Raw genomic sequence first — 26990 nt, 5'->3', positions numbered from 1 at the left:
ATATATATATATATATATTTATTAATTGAAAGATTCAACAGCGCCTGGGTGTGTACTAGCCCCACAGTAGACTCCTGACAACAAACAAACCACAACAAATGTTAGAACAGATGACCCGTATAAAACAATTGTAAAAATGTATTATTATAAAATATATATAGGAACTCAGATGGTAGTCATAAGTATTGGTGAAATCCGTCAATCGGAAGAAACGCGTACACGTAGGGCACGTGGTTTCAAGGAGCTACGTTTGGTGGAATAGCTTGTGCGTCTGCTGCCAGGAGAGGGAGGACGTTCCCTGAGCCACACACAGCATCTAATGCTGGAACAACAGACTGTATACCTGAATTTCTGGAGGGACATCTGACTGTGATGCACCGGTAGCAGTGAGGTCTGATGTACTGAAGTAAACATTCGGCGAGCAGCTACTTGTTGGCGCATGGGTTTACCCATACAATACTTAATTTGCATTGACAAATTGTGAGTGTGCATTTGTCTTGTGATTTTTTATTAAAATTTTGTTAACAGATTTTACACATGGATCGGGCGCTTTTTCTCTTGTTTCTCCAAAATATATATATATATATATATATATATGCAAATATAACTGTATGCTCATCTGCATGTCTTAGGCAGGTCTGCAACCCCGCCTTTCCCCATTATCACCCAGCATACAGCACTTCCACTGCAGCAAGGGATTCTGGGAAATGACATGCAAATGAGCACACAGTGTCACTTTTTGCCTCAATAACCATTTTTAACATGGTTCCCTATAGGCTTAAGCTTGCTGCATGGTCACAGCTTTGAGCACAGCCAGGGTTAAGGTGCATACCCAGAAAACCACCCACAGACAGCTGTTTCGACCTTGATGGGTCTCATCAGTGTGGGGTTGATTTTACTGGGAATGCAAGAGATGCTATGGGATAGGCTAAACCATAATACTGAGTTAAGTTATGGTGAGTAAAAAAAGTGACAAAAACCCTCCACAGGAAAGCAAATATGCAAATATAACTGTATGCTCATCTGCATGTCTTAGGCAGGTCTGCAACCCCGCCTTTCCCCATTATCACCCAGCATACAGCACTTCCACTGCAGCAAGGGATTCTGGGAAATGACATGCAAATGAGCACACAGTGTCACTTTTTGCCTCAATAACCATTTTTAACATGGTTCCCTATAGGCTTAAGCTTGCTGCATGGTCACAGCTTTGAGCACAGCCAGGGTTAAGGTGCATACCCAGAAAACCACCCACAGACAGCTGTTTCGACCTTGATGGGTCTCATCAGTGTGGGGTTGATTTTACTGGGAATGCAAGAGAGGCTATGGGATAGGCTAAACCATAATACTGAGTTAAGTTATGGTGAGTAAAAAAAGTGACAAAAACCCTCCACAGGAAAGCAAATATGCAAATATAACTGTATGCTCATCTGCATGTCTTAGGCAGGTCTGCAACCCCGCCTTTCCCCATTATCACCCAGCATACAGCACTTCCACTGCAGCAAGGGATTCTGGGAAATGACATGCAAATATATATATATATATATACAGTGCTCGACAAACCCGGTCGCCAACTCGCCAGCTGCGATCGGATATTGGCTCGTGGCCAGTAGCTTTTCCCCTGCTCTGCAAAAACAAAATCCCCTGCTCGAAAAAAAAAAAAAACCCTCTGGCTGTGACGCGGCTTGGAGTTGCCAGGACTTCAAACCGCCCTTCCTTCTCTGCACGGGTAAGTAATGGGGGGGGGGGGGTTGGGGGTGCGCGCGCGCGTGCATCTGCTGCTCCTCCTCCTATATATCCTCCTGTATAATTGTGTCACCTCCTGCTTACAAGACCTGCACTGATCCGGTCATGGAGAGGATTGTGGACAGATGCTTGAGGTGGGGGGGAATTTAATGCACTGTAATAAATATTTATATATACTGTACTGTTCTGGTGTTTCTCCCCCCTTCCTCCGGTACTCCCGCTGCCCGCGCGGCTCGGGTGCTTCACCCCCCTCCCTCCGGTGCTGCCCGCGTGGGTCGGGTTTTTCACCCCCCTCCCTCCGTTGCTCCCGCTGCCCGCGAGGCTCGGGTTTCACTCCCCCCTCCCTCCGGTGCTCCCGCTGCCCACGCGGCTCGGGTGTCACTCCCCCCTCCCTCCGGTGCTCCCGCTGCCCGTGCGTCTCGGGTGTCACTCCCCCCTCCCTCCGGTGCTCCCTCTGCCCACGCGGCTCGGGTGTCACTCCCCCCTCCCTCCGGTGCTCCCGCTGCCCGTGCGTCTCGGGTGTCACTCCCCCCTCCCTCCGGTGCTCCCGCTGCCCACGCGGCTCGGGTGTCTCTCCCCCCCATCCCTCCGGTGACCGCGCGGCTCGTGTCTCTCCCCCCTTCCTCCGGTGCCCGCGCGGCTTGTGTCTCTCCCCCCTCCCTCCGGTGCCCGCGCGGCTCGTGTCTTTCCCCCCTCCCTCCGGTGCCCGCGCGGCTTGTGTCTCTCCTCCCTCCGGTGCCCGCGTGGCTTGTGTCTCTCCTCCCTCCGGTGCCCGCGCGGCTTGTGTCTCTCCTCCCTCCGGTGCCCGCCCGGCTCGGGTGTCTCTCTCCCCTCCCTCCGGTGCTCCCGCTGCCCACGCGGGGCGGGAGGTAGTAGCAGGGTGTTTCTCTCTCTCTGTGTGTGTGTGTGTGTGTGTGTGTGTGTGTGTGTGTGTGTGTGTGTGTGTGAGGTATGGGAGAGAGAGAGGGTATGGGACAGAGAGAGAGAGAGAGAGAGAGGGGTATGGGAGAGAGAGAGAGAGAGAGAGAGAGAGAGGGGTATGGGAGAGAGAGAGGGTATGGGACAGAGAGAGAGAGAGAGGGGTATGGGAGAGAGAGAGAGAGAGAGAGGGGTATGGGAGAGAGAGAGAGGGGGGGGTATGGTAGAGAGAGAGAGGGGGGGGTATGGTAGAGAGAGAGAGAGAGAGAGAGAGGGGTATGGGAGAAAGAGAGAGGGGTATACGAGAGAGAGGGAGAGAGTGTATGGGAATGAGAGAGTGTGTGTATGGGTATGAGAGAGTGTGTGTATGGGTATGAGAGAGTGTGTGTATGGGTATGAGAGAGTGTGTATGTGTGTGTGTGTGTATGAGAGAGAGAGAACGTGTAGGACACCAGAGGTACCCAGTCACCCCCCACCCAGTCAGTCAGTCATCCCCCCCACCCAGTCAGTCAAAAGTCAGTCACCCCACCCCCACCCAGTCAGTCAAAAGTCAGTCACCCCCCCACCCAGTCAGTCAAAAGTCAGTCATAGTCTGTCATCCCACCCCCTGCCCAGTCATCCCACCCAGTCAGACAGTCAGTAATCCCCACCAAGTCAGACATCCCATCACCCCCCCCCCAATCACCCCACCCCCACAATAACCCCACCCCCCCAATCACCCCACCCCCCAATCAATCACCCCACCCAGTCACCCCTCCGTCTCTCTCACCCTCTCTCTCCGTCTCTCTCACCCTCTCTCTTCGTCTCTCTCTCTCCGTCTCTCTCACCCTCTCTCTCCGTCTCTCTCACCCTCTCTCTCCATCTCTCTCACCCTCTCTCTCCATCTCTCTCACCCTCTCTCTCCATCTCTCTCACCCTCTCTCTCTGTCTCTCTGTCTCACAATCTGGATCTGGATATCTTATTTACCCTGTATATCTTAACTGCCCTACACTACACCGAAATAACCTATACTGCTTTCTTCCAGATCTGACTCAAGCTTCACACGGGAGACATCGGAACCCCCCTAACCCAGAAGACAGGTAGGGAACACATCCCCTCCAATGTATAACATTGCGGGAATGAGGGTACCTGGACATTGATGGACTGCAGATCAGGTAAGATCCCAGGCGGGATTGCTGCTTTAAATATTGTGAAGTGGGGACGTCCAGACACTGGTTAAGGGGTTCAGGAAACTAGTCATTCACATCTGGCTTTTTTTCTAGATTTGACATTTATACACAAGGACTAATTGTAGTATAATGTAATACAATAAATAAACTTATGTCAAAAACGAATGTTCTTACTAGGAATTTATTCAATTTATTTCATTTATGGTTTTTTTAAATGCGAGGCTGGGGGCGGGATTAGAGGCGGGGTTGGGGGCGGGACTAGGGGCGGGACTAAAGGCGGGGTTGGGCGGGACTAGGTGGCGAGTAGATTTTTTGGTTCGGCGAGTAGATTTGTGGGTGATTTGTCAAGCACTATATATATATATATATATATATATATATATATATATATATATATATATATATATATATATATTTCACTGTGTATTTTTGTCATATTGGAAGCAGCTCTGGGCTCCCTTTTTGCTTTGTTTATACAGTGCCACGCTCAGTAGCACTCCATGTGACACTTATATACGTATACATATATAGTAAGTCCTCGTTTTACGACGAATGGCTTATCCGACGCTGTCCAATGCATCCCTATGGGCGGTTTTACGACGCCAAAATGGCTTATCCGACGCTCTTACGACGCTTTGCAAAGTTGTAACATTATGTCAATCAGAAGGCTGCAGCCAGGGAAATCATCCAGATCAGTCTGTGTGAAGGTTTAGTGGTGTATTTAGGCCTTTAAACATGTCTAACAGTTTTATTATACAGTTCTGGATTTAATAAATAGAATCTTTACATCATACTTTGTGTGTGTGCTGCATAATCTTATTGCTTGAGTAAAATATTTGTGTATTTTAGCATTAAAAATGCCTTCAGCAACGGAACGTTTAATTTAAACAGTGTTCCTATGGGAAAATGTGATTCGCTTTACAACGCTTCGCTATCCGACGCCATTTTGAGTAACGCTTTGTGTCGGATAACCGATATATATATTTTTTTTGTGTGGTAATTTTTGGGGTTTATATGAGCTTACTGGGTATCTGTGTAAATATTAGCTTATTTTAAGTACCTTGAGAAGGAGAAAGGTAAGGCAGCGAGTTGGCTGTGTGTATTAACCCTAGTTGCATATATAAGTCACGTGCTCACAAGTGTGCAGCTCATGACAGATAGCGTATTGGGATGGTTTGAGGGGAGATATTATTCATTTGAGGGTCCATGCGTGGAGAAAAGTAAATCAGATGGATACTGTAGCGTGTGTATTAACCCTTGTCCCATATACAGGTCACGTACTCACAGGTGTGCCGTACATGACAAACCTCTATGACAACATATTTCCCAATTTGATGTATGCCTATTGGCATTAACAGATGCATGAAAAGTGTCCTTCAAGATTACGAGAGAATGGAAGCAACTCACCCCTCTGTCATGCAGCTTCATGGATAGGTCCCAGTCATAACTTCCCTTCCTGGAGTCATACCTGCTGCCAAGATACTGCCTGTTCCTTATATCCCATAATTTGTCAACCTGGAAAATCTGGGGGTCTGCGTTTCGCCAGAACTTAAAAATGGCTTCAAGTCGATCTCTTTCTTTGAACTGCAGAGATAAGAGGATGTGTTACAGAAAATGCTCCTTTGTAAGTATCATCTGTGCACAGTGTGTGCACCACATGGTACTTTTTAATTGTTAGAAGGTGCAGTTTTGACTGATGAGTTTTGTAATAATTAGTGCATCAATTAAAATGTACGTACATAGTTTAAATTGTTTCAATCAGGAGCGAAAATGGGCTGGTTAACATTTGATATTCTAATATTGATGAAAATGTGTGATTTATTTATATAGGAAAATAAAATTTACAGCCACTCTAGGGTCTTGTGCAAAGGTGTTAGATGTTTGTCATAATATCAATGTTTAGTTGTTGATATTATAATAAACTTGTTACACTTTTGCACACGACCCGGGAGTTCTTATGAACTTTATTTTTGTATCCAGTTTACTACAGCAGCACCTGGGCAGGTTAAAAACAGATAATCAGCGCTAAAAGCTACACAAACAATAGTATTCTTAAAGCAGTAGGAGATACTGATCAGTACAAAGTCCAGGTCAGTTGAAAAAAGGATATAGGGTAGAGGCCAAAATAATTCCTGGGGTCTGAGCAGCTTCTGTGGAATAAACCAAGTTCCATGTGATCTAAAAAAACAAAAAGCAGAATCGCATGCCCCATAGTGTATTACCATTTAATACATGTATTACATTGATGAAAACCTTAAAAGTGCACACTCACAAACTAAGGTGTTAAAATTGCATAGTAGAAAAACCTGATAACAGGTAGGAATCTCTGCTCTGTTGTGTCTGTAGGAAAACACTGGAACCATAATGAATCATCTCCCTGCTGCAGCCTCCAGTCTGAGCTCAGTTGTGATGTTATTCAGTGTCCCCGGGGAGCAGGGGAAGGGCTCCTGTGTGGTGCACTCTGTGTTCAGCAGCTGATGTGTACATCGACAGACAGCTGGGCAGGGGATCACCAGGTTATCTGCGATCGGGGGGCGGGGCTAGATGCAGCACGTCAAATGACGTCACTACTGGAACCACCAATCAGAACAGCTCTACGCGTTTCATTGCTGGCAAGCAACTTCCTCAGGGGCATAGCCCAGACTGGAGGCTGCAGCAGGGAGGTGATTAATTCTGGTGCGTTCCTGCAGCCACAGTAGAGCAGAGATTCCTAACTGTTATCAGTTTTTCTACTATGCGATTTTAACACCTTTGTTTGTGAGTGTGCATTGTTAAGGGTTTCATCAACCTAATACATGTATTAAATGGTAATACACTATGGGGCATGTGCTTCTGCTTTTTGATATAGTTCAGTATTAGGTGATACCTTTTTTATTCAGACTAACAATTTATGTTATAGGACAAGCTTTCGGGAGTTCTCCTCTCTTCCTCAAGTCGGCAATACTGATTAACAAAGGAATATGGCTAAAATAGTGTAAGGGAGAGCAGGAAGAAAAGAAAAAAAAACCCCAAAGAGAGACAACAGATATGTACTGTAGATAAGGTAGTGTGATAAAGTGTTTGAAGCCATGGAAGGGTGAGACAGCATGGCATGGAGGGGGAGGGCGATGCTGGGGGGGGGGGGGGAGGGAAGGGAAGAAGGTGTGGATAAGAAGATAGGCAGGCAGGATGATTACAAACAATTCTGATAGTGTGTGAGAAACCCTATATCCACATTAAGTCCCTTTGTTTTGGTGTCAAAGAGTTGGGATCTTGTACATGCATCCCAAAATTCACAAACCAGGAAACACCGGCAGACCTATTATAACAGGTATGGATACACTCACTGAAAAAATATCAGGCTTAGTGGAGAATATCCTCAAACCTTTAGTCAGAAGCACCAACAGCTACATACAAGATACCACAGATTTTCTCAATAATCTTAACAACATCAACCAATGACCAACCAACACACTACTAGTTACCATGGATGTAGAATCCCTTTACAGCAACATCACCCACAAGGATGGTATTGAGGCATGCATGCAATTCCTTACAACAGCTCCCCTGGTATACAACAAAAGACAAACAAAGATGCCCAAAGGTACTTCCAATGTGACAAAAATACACAGTGCCTATATATTCTCTTGAAAAGGGGTCATTTAGTTTAACCCTTTGACCAAAGCGTCTTAAGCCTGCTGCCACTTTCAAGACATGACCGTTAGCAGGTCCTAACACTCCATGAGTGAAAATTCTTATTTACCTGTATAATTACAGGAAGAATGATCAGCATTGGATCTGTCGTAACCCAGCAAAATGAAACTGACCTGCCAAATGGGAAGGTGGGGAGGGGCAATCTTAAACCTTGGGGGGGGGGGAGGGGCCACTACCCTTCCAAAAGAAGCCGAGACCAGCTGCACATAGTTAATAAACACACAGATTCCCAACAAGCTCTGAGAAACCCCAAACTGTGACGGATCAGGGGACTCGCGCTTCCCAGCGTGTCCCCGTCACCTCTGTTTCCACTGCCTCTAGCCCTCCCTCTTCCCTGTGTCCTCACATGCTCCCTCGTGGCCGTTCCCCTGCGGCGCGGTTGGCATACCCTGACGCGCGTTCAGGTCACGTGCGCGTCCTCCGCAATGTGCGCGCGCGTTCGCGATCACTGGTTCCCCTCCGCGGCACCCGGCGTGTCTCTATTCCCCCAGCCTCCACATTACCTTGCTCCTCCGCCTCTCCGTCCCTCTTGCCCCCTTTGCCGAGCGCCCCCGCGGTGCTGCGTCCCTCACGCTCTGTGACACACGCACAGTACCCTTACAGAGGGCGCGCGCACACACACCAGTTATCTGACGTCCAGCTCCGCCCCCGTGACTTACAAGCCATATCCCTTAATTATTCCCATGTCTCCTCCTCTGCTCTCTCAGACCTATCCCTGCAAACGTCCACTCAACCCTCTGCTCCTCCTCTCTCCCCTATTGGGTTCCCCTTCCTTTATAACCCCACTCTGTCCACTTACTCATTGCTCTGCATAGCTTTCCTGTGACTCCTGTGTGTGCAGTGTCTATGCCTTGCTCCCTTGTTTGTTTCAGCCCTGGTTCCTGTCCCTGCCCCTGTTTGGATTCCCCTGGCTTGAACTCGTGTACTGCTTTGGATTTGACTACTCTGCTTTCTACTGCCCTTGAACCTTGGTTTACGGACTTCACTACGCTGCTCTCTCCAATCCTTGAACTCTGGCACACAGACATTACTATCCGATCTCTGGCACCCCGGACTCTGCAAGTATACGTTAACCCTTTCTTACCAGGCCCGGCAACGCATTACCACACTCCTGGCACGCCCTCACTGCTGTGGGTGCGTGTTATACCCTTACCCACCTCAGTACTGGGGACTGGCCAGGTCTGCGGGCATACAGGCATTACACAAACATTACCACATAATGTGTGTGTGTGTGTGTGTCCAAAGGAGTGGCAGGTCAGTTTACACATACACACACACACACACACACACCTATCTACATACATATATACACACACAAATACAAAGGAGTAGGATGACATACTGTAAATGCATCAGAATGTGTAGGATTAAAGCATCTTTCTGACAGGATCACGTCTTAAAAAAATAGGGGTTTTAAAATGGCTGTTACTTGCTCAATGTCATTTTGTTAAAAGGTGTATTCACTGTTACAGATATAAGTGCAATCTTAGTTTTGGACAGTTTCTTCCATTTTAAAATCACTCAATTATCTACTTATTTCCCCCTGAATGTCTATGCTTAAGAAAATTATGATAATACACTAATTATGCTTTTAAGTCCATGCTTTACCACAGGCTGTTCTGTTCTCTCTTTCCCTCTCTCATGATTCATGAGCATCCATTTACACAATTGGAGTAACAAGTCCTGCAGCTGAGAATGAAAGAACATCATTATGTGTTTTTCTCTGCAAATCTTATTTTACTCAAAATTAAAGGGATTTAGCTGCTACAAGTGATAGGTATTTGTGGTTTATTTGAATGGATAACGGGTACATGGAAAATCATTCCAGTAGAGAGAAAGCAATTAATATTCTTATGCTTTGCAAGTTCTACCATGAGCTAGGGTACATTGATCTTTAAAATGAATCCTTGGGTCCAACAGATAAGCAAAATACAGAACTACAGATATTGCAACCCATCGCGCACTCCCGCGGGTGAAATGGCGTGATAGACCCAACCCCTTATTTGCACGCGGCCAACTGAAAACATTGGCCGCTTCTCCAACTGGCATGCTGTGTATATCCCGCAACAGCGAGCCACGATTTCCAATAATGTTGGCTACATCTGTATGTACAGACAGAACAGCATTAGAATTAAGACAAAAAAGGAAAGAAAGTTAGGGAAACATATGAGTTTATGCACCCAAAGTGCAATATCCATTATTGATAAACTGAAGAGGGACATCTTTCTAGATCTAATAAGGTTCCTGACACTAGAAACAAAGTGACTATGTATCAAGCTGCCAATATTAATGCCTTGATGTGATGCATGAATTGTCTCTAGCACCAACTGGCTCTGCTGCTAAATGTAAGAAGGTTGTTTCCAATATTCAATGTCAATCTCTAAGAGACAGAGGACAACAGTTCTTCAGGCTTGGAGGATTTAATCGATACCAAAAAAGAGAAAAAAAAGTGTTGATTACAGGAGCAAAGTTTGATGCGTTTCATTATTATGTGCTCCCTGAAATAACCACTTCATTGAAGAGGTGACATGACGGACATACTCAGCATCAACAGAATGGCACACAGCCTTTTTTATTTATTTTTTAGTTGCCTACATACATACAGCCAATAAAGAATATCACTCGTGAGCACATTCACATGTCTTAGACAGGTCTGCAACCCTGCCTTTCACCATTATCACCTAGCATACAGTGCTCCCACTGCAGCAAGGGATTCTGGGAAATGACATGCAAATGAGCACAAAATGTGTCGCCTTTTGCCTGGAAAATTCATTCAAATGGAGCCCATTTAAGCTAATGCATCGCTTTTAAGCACAGCATGGGACTAGCAAAGCAAGTAAAACCACTCACAGACATGTTTCAACCTTGATGGGTACCATCAGTGTGAGGTTGGTTTATACTTGCTCTGCAATATTTCTAGGCTGGGTAGGTTTACCATACATTTTAATTTATGGTAGGTGAAAAAGGCAACAAAAAACCTCCACCGTTAGCGTATAGCCAATAAACAATATCACTAGTGCTCACAAGTAATATTCTTTATTGGCTATATGCTAACGGTTGAGGTTTTTTGTTGCCTTTTTCACCTGCCATAACTTAAAATGTATACATACATACATACATACATACATACATACATACATACATACAATCATACTGTAGTGTAATGCATTTTGGGTATAGTTACGATCTTGCTTCCTGGGAACCAACTTCTGTAAAAATATATCAAAGGGTTTCAACTACTACTAATTCAAATGGTACATTACCACTAAATTAACAGCTATAATGGCATAGGTGGGTGCTATAGTACCATGCTAACCCTAATAATTCAACACAGGCAGATGAAATGCTTTCAAATATTTTCCCTCTAATTTCCATCAAAGGCAAGAAAAGCAGATCCATTTTGACAGTGAAACAGCAACATGGAAGACATCAATAAATGATATATTCAGCTTTGATGACAGCCTTTTTATTTACTCCATTTATGCAACATGCTCAGGAAGATGAAAGGACCGTAACAGGTACTTTAATGTGTAAAAGAAAAGCTGAAGAGAGAGACAAAGTGATCACAAAGTAAGGGGAAAAGACAGAAACATTGACATTAGTGAAAAAGCAAATTTGTGCAAGTCATTAGCACACACACTGCGCAGAACTACTCACAGGGTTACCCAGGGTCCTTGTGGGAGAGCCTGGGGAGGTCATTTAAACACAGCTCCACCAGTTAATTAATACATGAAAAAGGAATGAAGGAATGAAACATAGGAGAGGAAAATAGCACCGAATAATAATACAGAAGGAGGAAAAAGTTATGAATCAGTAGGCAATGTGAACAAGAACAAAAAAAATAGACAGCATGATACTTTTTATTGAACGAACAATAAATACAGTGCACAAGATTTCAAACCTAACAGGGGTTTTCCTCATGTATGGCAGTTGTTCAGAAAGTGTTTGTGTACAGGATTTTATTTCATAGTGAAAACTGAAAGAGAGCGTACAGCTGAGCCACACTTGTTGCGAGCAGTTGTGTGGGAAAAGTGGCTAAGAATTGGTATGTAAATAAGACTTCAAAAATAAATACCGCAAATGTTCAAATAATAGCCCAGGCTACTATTTCCCATTTCTGTTTTTGTACCCGGCTACAATTCGAGCACAGGTTGCTATTTTAAAAATAATGTTAAAATAATGTTAAAATATATAAAAGTGAAGACAAATAAAACATGGATTTTTAACTGTTGTGAAATATACAAGATTTCAGCTGTATGGGTTATAATACAACTTTAATACAATACTACTGTAATTTAGGTAGGTAAATAAAAATATCTGCTTCAATTAATAAGGACAATTTTTTTTAACTGGTTTGTTATAATTGTTTTGTCAAATTCTGGTATCCTCAGATGAACAGTCACAAACATCTTCTTGATCACTTGAACTTACAAGCTGTTCATTTAAATCCAGTTGGCCAACGTCCTCCTCCTCCTCCTCCGCTGATGGAGTGTTTATTCCAGCCATATTCTCCCTAGTAACCTTTAACAGAGCTCTGCCATCGGCACAAGGTTGATCTCTGTGGAAGAAGTGTATTCAGTCATCTTCAGCGTCGTTTGGTTTGATCGTGTGCGCAGGACTTGAAGGAACTTTTTACGTTGTCAGTATCAATCTGCCTTACATTTAAGATCTTCTATCATGTGTTGGTTAGAGGGTATGGCAAGCAAGGCATCTTGTCTTTTACCCTCGCAGACAGGGAATGGCCTGCACATGGGGAATAAAAATGGCGGGGACAGGGCAACAACAGTAATGCATGGCAAATCAGGTATTAACCCTTTCCTCCCCGTCACACCTCCCCCACTCAAGACGCAGGGACTGCCCTGACCACCCCGTCCGGTGGCTGTGCTGAACTGCCAGCTCTTGAAGTTAGTAAGTCCTGACGGCTGTCCTGGCGAGAAAGGCCATCAGCATTACCATGCTCACTTCCCTTCTTGTGCTGGATGGTGAAGTTCCACTCCTGTAAGGCAAGACTCCAGCGCAAAAGTTTAGCATTTCCCCCCGACACCCTCTGTAACCAACTGAAAGGATTGTGGTCAGTTATTACTGTGAAATGTCTGCCATACAAATAAGGCTGTAACTTCTTTAGAGCCCACACTATGGCCAGACACTCCTTCTCAATGGTGGCATATGCCACCTCTCTGGGCAGCAGTTTGCGGCTTAGATATACTACCGGGTGCTCATCGTCCTCCTCCCCCACTTGGCTGAGTACAGCACCAATGCCAAAGTCTGAGGCATCAGTCTGCACCAGGAACTTTTTTGCATAGTCTGGAGCAGCAAGTATAGGAGTGCTGGCTAGTGCTGTCTTTAATGCCTGAAATGAGACCTCACAGGCAGGAGACCAGACTACCAGCACAGACTGTCGCTTCTGGGTCAAGTCAGTCAGGGGTTTGGCAATGGCGCTATACTGAGGGACAAACTTCCTGTAGTAGCCTGCGGTGCCTAGGAAAGCCATGACTTGCTTCTTGGTTTTGGGAACGGGCCACTTCACTATAGCTTCCACCTTAGCTGGTTCTGGCTTAAGATGTCCGCCACCCACCCTATGCCCTAGGTACAATACCTCTGCCATCCCTACTGAGCACTTGGTGGGTTTCAATGTGAGTCCCGCTTCCCTAATCCTGGCTAGCACCGCAGCTACATGCACTAAGTGTGAGTCCCACGAATTACTAAAGACAGCAATGTCGTCCAGGTATGCCCTTGCAAACCCTTGCATACCTTCCAGCAAGCGATTGACCAGGCGTTGAAAGGTAGCCGGTGCATTTTTCATCCTGAATGGCATCACTTGAAATTCATAGAGGCCACTTGGGGTAATAAATGCAGACTTCTCTCTAGCCTACTGGGTCAAAGGGATCTGCCAGTACCCTTTACTGAGATCCATAGTCGTCAGATACCTTGCCCCCACGAGTTCATATAACAACTCATCCATGCGGGGCATGGGGTAGGCATCTGACACCGTGCCCGCATTGAGCTGCCGGTAGTCCACACAGAACCGGGTGGTTCCGTCCTTCTTAGGCACCAGGACTACCGGACAAGTCCAAGGGCTCTGGGACGGCACAATTACCCCTAGGGCTAGCATCTCTTCTACCTCCCTCTCTATACTGCCCTTCACCTCTGCTGACACTCTATAAGCGTGCTTATGCAGAGGTCTCAGATCCCCTGTCAGCACTAGGTGTTCTGCAATGTGTGTCTTCCCTGGCTTGTCTGAAAACAGAGCCCTATACTTCTCTAGCATAGCCCTGGCTTCTGCTCTCTGCCTGATACTCAGCTGAGCCCCTATCTCCACCTGCTCTATGGTACCTCCCTGCCTAGCCTCCCCCAGGAGATCAGGCAGAGCATTGCTCGCTGGACCCCCCATCGGTGGGCTGCAAATGGCCAGCACCGACGCCACACTCGGTGCTATGTACTCCTTCAGCATGTTGATGTGATAAGTCTTATTTCTCCCTGTCTCAGGATCTACCTGTACAACATAGTTGCACTCATTCATCTTTCGTAGTACCGAATCGGATACGGTCCTGACCAGGCAGCCATTAATTTGTTCTCGCGAATGGGCTTGAGAACAAGTACCTGCTGTCCTGGGATGAACTCTCTGCTACGGGCATATCTGATCATACCAAGTCTTCTGCTTGTTCTGAGCAGCCCTAAGGTTGTCCTGTGCCAACCCCATGAGCATCTCTAACCGGTCTCTGAGATCTATCACATACTGAAGCACAGACGCATCAGTAGTGGTAGTCTCCCCTTCCCATCCCTCACGGAATAGGTCCAGAGGTCCCCGTACCCTGCGACCATATAGCAGCTCAAAGGGAGAGAAGCCTGTGGATTCTTGCGGCACCTCTCGGTACGCAAACAGCAAATGCTGCAGGTGAATCTCCCAGTCTTTTCCCTCTGCTTCTATAAATGTTTGCAGCATCTGCTTCAGGGTACCATTGAACCTCTCACATAGTCCGTTGGTTTGGGGGTGGTAAGGGGTCGTGCGCTGGTACTTCACCCCGCACGCCTCCCAGAGACACTGGAGCAATTCACTCATGAACTGCGACCCCTGATCGGTTAGGATCTCACTAGGGAAACCTACCCTAGAAAAAATGGCTAACAGAGCTTTAGCTACTGACCTAGCATCAATACTGGCAAGCGCTACCTCCTCAGGGTACCGGGTGGCAACATCCACCACCGTGAGAATGTAGCGCTTTCCTGACCAGCTGGGAACCATGAGGTGTCCCACGAGGTCCATAGCTACCCGCTGAAAGGGTTCCCCTATTACCGATAACGGGTTCAGGGGTGCCTTCACACGGTCACCCGCCTTACCTACTCGCTGGCAGGCATCACAGGATCGGCAGAACTCTGCCGCCTCACTGGATGCCCCCGGCCAGTAGTAACGCTGCAACAGCCGGGCTCGCGTCCTAGCGACCCCCTGATGCCCCGCTAGTGGAATGGAGTGAGCTACCCGCAACAACTGCTGACTATATTCCCGGGGTACCACTAGCTGTCTCTTCCCCGTCCATACCTCATCTAACCCGCTGGTCCCTTGCTTTCTATATAGGAGCCCGCGGTGCCACAAGAAGAAATCAGACCCCCTTGCTTGGCTTAGACTCGGACGCCCGCAGTCTCATGCCCTCCAAGCTGGGATCAGATCGCACCGCATCCCTAAACTGGGCACCTAACTCTGGCAACCCCCCGGTCACATCTGAGTCAGGAGGACAGGGAACAGGTACAGGGAACAGTAAGTCAGTGTCAGAAAGCGACTGAGTCTGGCTTACCTGTCTGGTCTCTGCAGAGACTACTGGAACTGTAGGTCCCAAATGCAGGGGGACAGGGGCTGGTTCTGCTGCGATCCTTGCTTACAGGCTCCTGGTGATCGCTGCAACAGGTGCCAGCTCAGTGGTAAAAACACAGGTAACGTGTCCTAGGTCGTTACCTAGCAAGACCTCAGCATCTAACCCAGGCAAAACTCCCACCTCCCTCATGCCACGTCCGCACCACAGTCCAAAAAGACCCGGGCAACCTGGAGTGACCGCGGTCCTCCGTCTGGCATGGTCACTTGCATCCCGGTGCCCGGGAGCAAATCCTCTGGCCGCACCATATCAGGGCGAACCAGAGTCACGGTAGCACCGGAGTCTAGCAAGCCGTCCGCCTGCCGGTCTCCGATGGTCACCTTCCGCAGATGCTTCTGCCGGACATCGTTGGGCTGCATCCCAACTGGAGCAACCTGATATCCCCCGCTCTCAGCTGCTGGTCCTGAGGTGGCAAGTGCAGTCTCTCCGCTGGGCATTCCTCTGTGGGCTGGTTCCATGGCTGTACTTGGCTCCTCTGTGTGTGCCAGTCGCACACGGGCGACCGGCCTTGCAGCTGGTGAGCGTTGCCCCTGATGGGGTCCCTTGGACCGGTCCCGGTCCGGACAGTCTGGCCTGAGATGCCCGACCTTGTTGCAAGTGTAACACCGCCTCTCATGCTTGAACTCTGCAGCCTTGGGTGCGTTGTTTGCTGCCGCAGGCTGGTGTGTCCATGGAGGGGTGGTCTTAGCGCCCTGGGCCGCACGGCCCGCTCCTTTGGGTGCTACAGGGTCCTGCAACTCGGCTGGCCACATACTCATCTGGCATTCTCGCTGCATCCTCATAGGTCTGAGGTTTATGGTCATAGACCCATCCCCTCACATCTGTTGGAAGCTGCTGCAGCAGCTGCTCTTGAAAGAATAAGTCCAGCAGGGTATGGAATGTTGTAACCCCATTCCCCTCCACCCACTGAGTCCCGTGCAAAGCCATCCTACTGGCATAGGTGCTGTATGACTCTCCGGGGAGTACTACCCCCGTCCGGAACTTGCCCCTGTAAGATTCTGGGGTCAGGGCATACTGGGTTAGCAGCTTGCTTTTCACATGACCATAGTCAGTCATTGGCATCCACGCGTGGAACACCCATCACAGTCTGTTTGGCTTTGCCATATAAAAGTGGTCGCAGTCTGACCACCCAGTCCCTTCTTGGAATTCGGAACCGGGAACACTGCGTCTCGACGTCATTCAGGAACGCATCGAGGTCATCTGTGCCATCCACGAACTTGCTGAAGCTGTGATCCGCGCGGGAAATACCTTGTTCCCCGTTTGTAAGGTAGGAGTTGTGGGTTCTTCCGAGCACAGCTGTCAGGAGCTGTACCCGCTCCGCAGTGCTAACACCCGTTCCCCATGTAGCCAGAAGTGCAGTGAGCCCGGGGACGGCACGCTCGGCAGCCGCAGCTGCTACCTCGTCCGCCACCCCTGGCGCCAAGCCACCCACGGCGCCAAGCCACCCACGACCGAGGGGTCACTAGCACTCTCCTCATGTCCTTGCAGCCCCGGAGTTGGAGGGACCCTCCTGCACTCCGGGCTAAATAGCGTCAGCCAACACAGCAGTTACGGGGACTTGCCCCTCTGGTAGGACCCTACGGTCCTCATGATGCTCCAAATCCTCCTCCAGTTGTGCCTTCGACCGCTCATCTGTCGGTAAGCCATACCCCGCACATCTCTCCACGACTTTCTCTCTGGTCCATGACCTGAACCTTCCTGAGCGATCACTCGTGGTGCCTTCGGAGTATGGGTGAAGGGAACAGTGAAGTCTCTCGTGCTCTTTAGAAGTGTGTGTCAGTTGCTACTTGTCTGAGGAGCTCGCAGGCTACAAGGTCCTCACTATATTACAGAGCCCGCAGGAAACTGCAATATAGGTTCAATCAGTATCCCACCAGCTGCCACCAGTTTTTTAAAAGCTTGTCACGATGACATCAACTTTTATCAACACATTTATATTTCTGGGTACTTGATTGAACAGAACAAGTTGCAAAATAAATTGTGATTTATTTCCTTAATAGACAAACACACGACATCTGCAGAATACACTTAAAACCACACTCACTGGGATAAGGAAATGAAAGAAATTGTCCTTGGAACGAAAGAAATTGTCCTTTGCTTGCCAGTGCAAGAAATGCAGCCTTGGTTTTAAAAGTCCTGTGGGTATGTGGTTGTTAACCCCTTCACTCCTGGACTGGTTGCTGCTGTACTGGAACAAAGTCTTGCATCTTTACATCATGGATTAAAATGCAAGAATCACACTGGGAATAATTGGGAAAACACATTTATAGACTGCCCAAAGCTATCTTTAACATGTAGATCCAATCCCCTCGTGGGAACATTAAAAACCACAAATAGCCAAGTGACCCACAATTCATAAGACCGGTCAAAAGGGCTGTCCGGTGGGCAGGGCGCATGGGTCAGGTTGACTCCCATGCCACTTAGCATACCTGGGCTACACCCATTTCTTGGGGCCACTGTGTCTGGGCTCTGTCTTAAAGGTGTCACTAGCCTGACATCTGCTGTGCATCAGTATGCCAGTATTGTATACATTATGGGCCTCTGGGTCTTGTCATAATTGACACTCTTTTAGACAGGGGGACTCTAAATCTGTGGGAGCCTTTTGAGGCTCCATCATAAAAATAATTACAACCCTTTAAGGCTTTGTCATAAAAATACCGAAGCTCATTCACCCATATCACAGCTGGAGGTCCAAGTAATTCCTGCTTGGACTTACAAAAAAATACATCCTGCCTTACATTTAGGATCTTCTATCATGTGTTGGTTAGAGGGTATGGCAAGCAAGGCATCTTGTCTTTTACCCTCGCAGACAGGGAATGGCCTGCACATGGGGAATAAAAATGGCGGGGACAGGGCAACAACAGTAATGCATGGCAAATCAGGTATTAACCCTTTCCTCCCCGTCACAGTCACCCTTTAATTTAAACTGATGATGCTACTATTATGCCATTTAAGTTCTGCATCGCCTGAACCTCCATCTTTGCTCCACAGAATACAATGTATGGTTTCAATTGAGCACCCTTTCCCCTAGCTGGCAGCACCATTGTAACATTGCATTTATAATACACAGCACTTTTCACAGACACGGATTTTGTACCAGAAACATCAACAGTAGTTTTACTAACCAAACAGACGTTTCAGGCATAGATAAAAACAAGAAAAAAGCGCAAAACGCAAATAGTTTAGTATGTCAATTTCTATATTTAGTAAAAAATGGTGAGTATTCTGCGTACATTTAAAACAGATAATTCGCATTTATGTGTATCAATACACGAAAGTTACCACACAGCAAAACTTCAGAGTGGATGATTGGAGGGCGTAGCTCTGGTGGATCATCTCCTGCTGGCTCTGGCAGTCATCTGCGTCTGTGATGGTGTCCGCAACCAGCGTCTGGATGTCCCAAGCAGTGATGAAGGGGACGGTACTGGAATGTCTGTCCTGAGTCCCGCACTCAATGTGTGCTAAAGATATAGTCCATGCATTTGCTACACAGGTAATAGCATACGAGGAAATGCTCCCAAACACAGTCAGCCTGACCGGCACTCAGCGTGGGGAATCAGCCTTGATACATAGCAAATGCATGGACAATATCTTTAGCACACATTGAGTGCGGGACTCAGGACAGACATTCCAGTACCGTCCCCTTCATCACTGCTTGGGACATCCAGACGCTGGTTGCGGACACCATCACAGATGCAGATGATCAGAGCCAGCAGGAGATGATCCACCAGAGCTACGCCCTCCAATCATCCACACTGAAGTTTTGCTGTGTGGTAACTTTCGTGTATTGATACACGTAAATGCGAATTATCTATGTTTTAAATGTACGCAGAATACTCACCATTTTTTACTAAATATAGAAATTGACATACTTCACTATTTGCGTTCTGCGCTTTTTTCTTGTTTTTATCTTTAGTTCTTGAAAGTGCTGAGTCACTCTCTGTTTAGAGCAGCATACACATATAACCAACGGTTTTTTATGGTTTTTTCACTTTTATCACTTCCACAGTAAGGTTGTGCTAGATAGCATTCACCAATTACTCACCTAGTGTTTTTTAAACACAAATTACTAGTTTTGTATGTCTCACTATTAGACATTGTCTTTTACACGATTAAGTTGTGTTCTGGGTTGCGCACTTTTATTTTTGTTTATATTTGTTTCAGCCATAGCTATTATGTTAAATTCATGTATTTTCTGTTCTTCTACTTTATTATTGACGTACATAATAAATGACATTAGTTTGTCAATCAACTGTTCCGGGTCTTTTTGTGCCACTGTAGTTTTCATTCTCAGTGATAATTGATTCCTTTTCATGTAGCCACCCTGTACTTGCAGCAAAACGTTTTTATTTCTTGTTGTGTGCAGCATCCAACCACTAAACAGACGTTCTTTGAATCCTTTTCCTTGACACACTAAGCCGACGTTCCCTATGTGCTGCTATCCAATCCATCAGTTGTTCCCCTATTTCCTCACTTACTGACTTTCTGCCTGTGCCCTCAAAATGTTTTATTTTCTTGGTTCGATCAGTTTTTTCCAATTTTTCCTTCATCTTGTTCCATTCATGAATACGTTTAGGATCAACTTCAAATTTACGAGCTGCAGCTTCTCCGCTTTTTTCCTCTGCGTATTTTACTGCTTTCAGTTTCAATTCTATTTAAAAATTACGCTTAGTAGCCATAATTATAACAAACCACATTAATAAACAGCACTTCTAAAACGCATGCCGACAACACTGGTAAACAAGTTTACTGTATTCCACTGTGATGATTTTGACATGGGCAGTTTTTACCTAGGCTGGCCCGGCCACTATTTTAGACTCGCCTACTATTTACAATTTCTGTGCTTGTACCTGGCTAAAATTCAAGAACAGGCTACTACAGTATTTAAGCCCTGGCTTTTAATCGGCCATTTACGGTAGCATTTGAACAGTACAGCTACAGCTTTTGTTAACAATGAATCACAAGCAAGTGAGTTAGGAAGCAGCTAACTTTAGAAGAGGTTAACTTGTTAACATAAAGTGCGTTGGGATTGTGTAAAATTGTTTAGTTAATAGTATGGTACAGACCTTAATTTCCAATCTTTTCCACTGATTAACACGTATGTCTTAATGTATATACATGCTTTGTGAAGGTGAAAAAAACGGCGCTAGCTCTATTAGTGTTTCACTAAAAAACTATATAGTGAATGTTGTTAACAAAATCAATTGATTATAGCAGGTATTCAAAACGTGCTCAAATAACGTGCAAATAGTGATATTTAAAAGGTTCAAACCCCCTGCTCAAACCCAGCTGGTAGGGACTGGTTTCGCTAGTCCCGCAAATCGTCACTCCTGTTGTATTCCAGGGGGAGCATGGAGGAAAATAGAACAGAAAAAAACAATCTAAATGTAAACAGTATTTAAAGTGCAAAATTCAATATCTTGTCTTGGCTCGTATGTTGTGCCTACTTACAAGATGTAAGTTGTTTTCAAGCGTTTTAGACACACCATGGTCTCTGCTATGGATGTTGTTCTCCACTCCTGAGGAAGCCACACACCCTTTTCTGGCGAAACGCGTAGAGTGGGAGCCGTCCAGACGGGAGAGAGGAGAGAGGCGTGATTGCCATTTAGAAATTCTACCAGCCGCACCCGGAAGTGACGCGACGGAACTAAGCTGAAGTGACGCTCCGGCGGTGAGAGAGGCGGGATCACCCACCCGAGAGCCAGCTCCAGGCTTGAATAGCTGAAGGGGAGTTCAAACAGCCCACGGGAGAATACAGCCCAAATCACACAGTCCACTGCCAAAGACGCGGAGTCGCGGAAAGAGGCTAACTGTACCGGGTCCCATTGGAAGAGGCGGGTGAGCCGGAAGCTAACACACTCTTCTCTCCTCACTAATATTGTGAACAATGCTTAATATATTCATTTTTATTGTAAGTGTTCAATTTTAAATATATAAAGTTTAGTTTTATCATTATACTGGTCTGCACTATGGTATCATTTTTCTTTACATGCACTGGGTTGCTGAGCTGACTATTGGAGACCGCTTCATTAAGTGGAGAACAACATCCATAGCAGAGACCATTGTGTGTCTAAAACGCTTGAAAACAACTTACATCTTGTAAGTAGGCACAACATACGAGCCAAGACAAGATATTGAATTTTGCACTTTAAATACTGTTTACATTTAGATTGTTTTTTTCTGTTCTATTTTCCTCCATGCTCCCCCTGGAATACAACAGGATTAATGTATATACACTCACTTACCTTGAGAGCAGTCAGATTCAACAATGGCATCTTACTGTGCTGGAAATCAGTGTCAGTGACATAACGAATGAAAAGATCGGACTTCTCGCGCAGGTATGTGGCTGTATGACTACGGATCAGGCTGTTTCCATAAAGCTCCAGGAAGACTTCACTCTTCTCTACAAGCAGAAGAAGAAAAAAGACGTTTGAAGAGGTAGAAGGATATTCACATATTAAATAAAAATGTTCAGGTATTTTCATGGACATGGTTGGGAATTGGAAGCAACCACCGTTAATTAAAATGCAAACGTGGTGCCAGTCTTCGCCCTGTCACTTTCCGATACGCATTTCCATACATGGATGCCTGCTGCTTCTAGCAGGATAAACATGGAATTCTTGGAAACAAGGTTTTGCAACATTCTACCTATTTCACCTACAAATGCAAAATTTGCCAGGAAGTATCATGTATATTTTTTTCCGAGAAGGGTAGTTCAACATATTTGTTAAAAGCCGGATGGCAATCACTGGCAATGATATAAATCTATTACTGCAAATGTATAACAGGAAACGCAGTGGCCCTCTCACTTGCCCCCCGTCACCTACCTCCTTCTCCCGTCTCCTCTACCTTCCCCTCACACAAAACCTGCTCTTCTCCCCCTCACTCTCCACCCCCCTCCCTCACACACAACCCCCCCTGCTTTCCTCCCCCTTGCTATCACACACAAACCCATCTCTTTCACACCTCTCACTAAACCCACCTATCTCAATCTTACCCCCCCCCCCCCTCTCACACCGTTCAGGAGGCCCTACCTGTGGAGCAAGGGCCCACGGTCCACTGGGCCCTATCAGGCAGCAGGGGGGGGCCCACCCGGGGGGGGCCCACCCAGGCAGCCAAGAGTGGAAATTGGGCTCAACTTCCGGCGGGGCCTAACGTCCAGATTCGGCAGGGTAGGTTCTCCTCCGCACCCAGTGGGGCCTGAATGGACCCTATGGCCATGCTATAATTTGTAATTGTAGACACGTGAATGTGCTCACAAAAATACTACTTATTTGCTGTAATAGAGAGAGAGATATGGAGAGAGAGAGAGAGAGAGACTAGCTTAGTCTGCTCCTTCCTCCTGTAGTCCAGACTAGCTCAATCTATCCCCTTCCACCAGCTATCCTTATCCCTCTGGTGCTAAATGGTGGAAAGTTGAGTGCATGTATCCTTAAGGAGAGAAAAATGTTTCTTGTGCATGAAGTGGAAATGAGAATTTGCCTTGCTTCCTCCTTGGGCACATCAGGCTAAACTGCAGGATTTCAGAGGGGGGGGGGGAGATTTTACATCCACAAACGCTCCTATATTTACCTGTATCTCATTTAGAATGAGGCTATAAACAACCTTAATTGGAAATATGCAACTTCAGACTGATTTTTTTTACCTTGTAAACCCATTTGTTCTGGATTTTCAAGTGCCAGTGTTAAAAACAGCATGTGTCGTCCCACCACCTCCAGGTTGTTCTCTACCACGTAGAACTAGATTATTCAAAGATGGAATAAGAACAGTGTACTATTAGGGCACTTACTGATAAATATAGAAATGTACCAAGACAATTTTAGAACATATGCCTTAGACCAGGGGTGGCCAACTCCAGTTCTCAAGGTCAATGACTGAGCCAACTGTGCTGAAGCAGGGATATCCTGAAAACCTGACCTGTTGGTGGCCCTTGACTGGAATTGGCCACCCCTGCCTTAGACAGATCCTTCATCCTTTCAGCAGGGTTGGATACATGATGCAGATATTATGTGCTGTATCAAACTCTGCATCTTGGTGCCTTACATTTTCTCCCTTTCTAATGCATCAAAACATTTAACAAGGTCTGAGTTGGTGTAAACCACATTTGTTAATAATTTGAACCTGATATACAAAACTTCATTAGAGCAGAAAATGTCAAAACTAATTTCCCAGAGCACTGATATATAAAGAAACTGTTTTCAAGACTACACAACTATGATTTAGTAGGTTGGAGGATAAGATGACTACAGTAAATCAATGACCCTCAAGTTTGACATACTGTACATCGCGCTGATAAAAATTCAAACAATATTTAGTCTTAAAACACCATTCTTTATTACCTCAGTGGAATACGTAAAATAAGAAATAATCACTCAATTCCATTGACAACTCACGTTCAACTTTCTCCGTGGCCAGCGATGGGCCTGGCATATGGTTTTGAGGAGATGACGACTGTCACCACATCCCACCAACAGGATATTCAACTCTGGGATGTCTTCAGAAAAGCGCAAATGTTCCATTGAGCTCTGAAGACCTGAAGAGAATATAATGAATAAACAAAGACTTGTGTGCTGGTTTTAAATGACATTGTGAAACAGCTTCCTTTCACAAACTAATGGAGTGAGTGCGGGCTAAATCTCAATGTGTTTACCAGTGAATCAAAATAGGTAATTGTTAGTACATCCTAATAAAAGCTCCTACTGTTCCCCACATTAGGCCCCGTTTATAGTAGAGCCAGCAGTGCGTGCGCGACCACATAATCTCACCCACGCGTTAAACCTGCACTACCGGCTGTAGCCATCAGGAGGCGACAAGGAAGTGTGGCGTAGGCGTGGTCGAGACATCACGTGAGCGGTTTGTCCCCATTGGCTGAACCGCTCACATGATGCGGCCGTCGGGCAGGGAAAACAATTTGGGAAATCTTTTTAAAATGTGCGCATCTGGGCACGGCGGTCGCGTGCACCTTCATTGCTCTGCATGTTTGTTCCGGTGGTGCAGGGCGTCGCACACAAGCACGTGCAGCCATTATAAGGATGGCCTTAGGCTACGGCCCCAGTCAGTGCGTGCGCGCTGGTTGGAGCGACTGGCGGTGCATCCACCCGTTACTGCAGCGATCAGTGAACTTCTGACAGGGAGGTGGGGTGGCGGGGGCACGGCCATGACATCACGCGGCTGGTTCACCCTCATTGGCGGAACCGCTGTCGTGACGTAGCCATCGCACCAAAATGCACATTTCTTGTCTTTTGGAAATGTGGTTGCGCCATTGTGCTGTGAGCATGCCCCGCACACTGACCTGAGGAGGCAAACACAGGAGGGAATCCCTTTGGTTTCTGGAGCTTGATACATAGCAGCCAGAGTGTGTGTTCCCAATATAAACCCCCAAATTGCTGCTTTGGGGCTATATAAAATACATACATATATATATATATATATTTTTTATATATATATATATATATTTTATATATATATATATATATATATATTTTATATATATATATATATATATATATATATATATATATATATATATATATATATATATATATATATATATATATATATTTTATATAGCCCCAAAGCAGCAATTTGGGGGTATATATATATATATATATATATATATACAAATATAGCTGTATGCTCATCTGCATGTCTTAGGCAGGTCTGCAACCCCGCCTTTCCCCATTATCACCCAGCATACAGCACTTCCACTGCAGCAAGGGATTCTGGGAAATGACATGCAAATGAGCACACAGTGTCACTTTTTGCCTCAATAACCATTTTTAACATGGTTCCTATATATATATATATATATATATATATATATATATATATATATATATATATATATATATATATATGTTCATATATATATATATATATATATACACACACACACACACACACACACAGGCATTAGTTAAGATTTTTTTTTTTTTAAATTAACACATAATTGTTTTGCCAATCCACTGAACAATATGGAGCTATTTGTCAAACTCTACTGACAACAAAACTGGTCCAAACAATAGGACACGATTGATCAGTGAAAAGACTCCAGAAATCCATTGTTTTCTTTTATAAAGCTGTAGCTATTTTCCCCTCAGTTTTGCAGCCAGGCCCAGGAGACTTTGATGCACTACCCTCTTAATTTCTGTGTTACATATCTATAGTGCTATCCAATCTCTTTACTGTCCCCCCGACAACCTAAGTTAACTATGTATCAAGAACACATTTTTTTGTTAAAATATACATCTAACAAATACAAACAATGGCGCGCTGGCAGATAAGAGGTTAATAAAAAGGCAGCACAATCCTGGGGCAAGAAAATACTATACAACAAACATATCCACTGCATCACAGCACTGAAGGGGTTATTCATATCATCAACTGTATCTCCAGTGTGTCCCCTCTCTCCCCCTAAAACATTGTGAGCATTGTGTTTATAGTGAAACACAAAAATAAGGACTCGGGTTGTGTTTTATTTTCTTTATTGAGCTGTCTTACATTGCATCTGCAGATCTAACGCAGGAGAGAATCCCCACCAGGTCTGAGCTCCGAAGCCCTCTCCTGTACCTGCAGCAGTCATGGTTCCTTTCCGAGGCTGAAAATGAGCATATATCAATATATATTTATATATAATACTGGACTCCCATTCCTCATGTAACATAATATGTGGAACTGGCACCCCCAGAATATGATATTTATAAATATCAGTTACCTAATAACAATATATGGAACTGGCACCCCCAGAATATGATATTTATAAATATCAGTTACCTAATAACAATATATGGAACTGGCACCCCCAGAATATGCCATTTATAAATATCAGTTACCTAATCACACAATATTATGCTTTTACCTGAAAATGCAGAAGCTCAAACTCTCTTTCCACCTGTAACTGCGGTTTATGCCTCACATAGAAACGCCCACCTCTCACTCTGTTTCCTCTGACAGACAGAGGAGCCGTCCAATCGAACACTAGCACGTGATGATTGACGCTGATGGTGAACAATAAAAACGTCCAGGGGGCGGGCAGAGGCAGTTGATTCCTTTCAAGATCGGTTGCAGGACAGTGAAGCATTGCTGTTTCCATGGAAACACATTGCTGAGCCTGTTGAATGAGTAGCCCATGTTGTTGGTTTTGTAGCAATACCAAAGCCCTGGGGCCTTTCACTTCTTTAGCAGCTTTCTTCATTTTCTTTGTTGCTCCCAAGTTTTGTAAATGATTCTGCCATGAAATACAGCACATCAGAATATTTTAACGGAAGGTTAGCTGAATCCACAGAGCTGCCACTAAACACAGATGATTGCTGATCACTATACCTCAGTTGCCTTGTTAGAATCATCTTGAATTCTCGGCGGCCTCCTTTAGCAAAACTGAGACTTAACTTTTACTTTTCCTGCCAGCTCTGTGCTACCTCAAAATATGTGGAAAAGCTTTGCAATTTGTTGCGTCCTCATATGGCAGAGCCAAGGGGTTAATGAGTTAACTGTGATTGTGTTGCATGTAAAAATGAAAACAGGTTAAATGTAAATGCATGTCAGTAATAGCAGTCTGATGACACAAGGGCATACAGAGTACCACAGCTATTGTATTGACAAACC

General features: G+C 45.6%; 1 protein-coding gene across 2 annotated transcripts in view; it reads right to left on the bottom strand.

Moving 5' to 3' along the window:
• Window positions 1–26595, bottom strand: part of DNAAF3 (dynein axonemal assembly factor 3) — a 44181-nt gene extending 17586 nt beyond the window's left edge. Inside the window, exons 1-7 of one of the 2 annotated variants that reach the window (XM_075605452.1) lie at window positions 26245–26595; window positions 25887–25983; window positions 23780–23919; window positions 23032–23125; window positions 21632–21789; window positions 9133–9213; window positions 5239–5415 (exon numbers count right to left, since the gene is read on the bottom strand). In XM_075605452.1, coding sequence (XP_075461567.1) covers window positions 5239–5415; window positions 9133–9213; window positions 21632–21789; window positions 23032–23125; window positions 23780–23919; window positions 25887–25983; window positions 26245–26580 — 1083 coding nt within the window. In that variant the 5' untranslated portion in view covers window positions 26581–26595. The remainder of the gene's footprint in view (window positions 1–5238; window positions 5416–9132; window positions 9214–21631; window positions 21790–23031; window positions 23126–23779; window positions 23920–25886; window positions 25984–26244) is intronic. The other variant, XM_075605453.1, reaches the window with a different exon arrangement.
• Between the last annotated feature and the right edge of the window lie 395 nt (window positions 26596–26990).

The sequence above is a fragment of the Ascaphus truei genome, chromosome 6 (genome assembly GCF_040206685.1).
Source record: "Ascaphus truei isolate aAscTru1 chromosome 6, aAscTru1.hap1, whole genome shotgun sequence".
Taxonomy (NCBI): Eukaryota; Metazoa; Chordata; class Amphibia; order Anura; family Ascaphidae; genus Ascaphus; species Ascaphus truei.
This window is presented reverse-complemented; position numbering and strand designations above follow the sequence as displayed.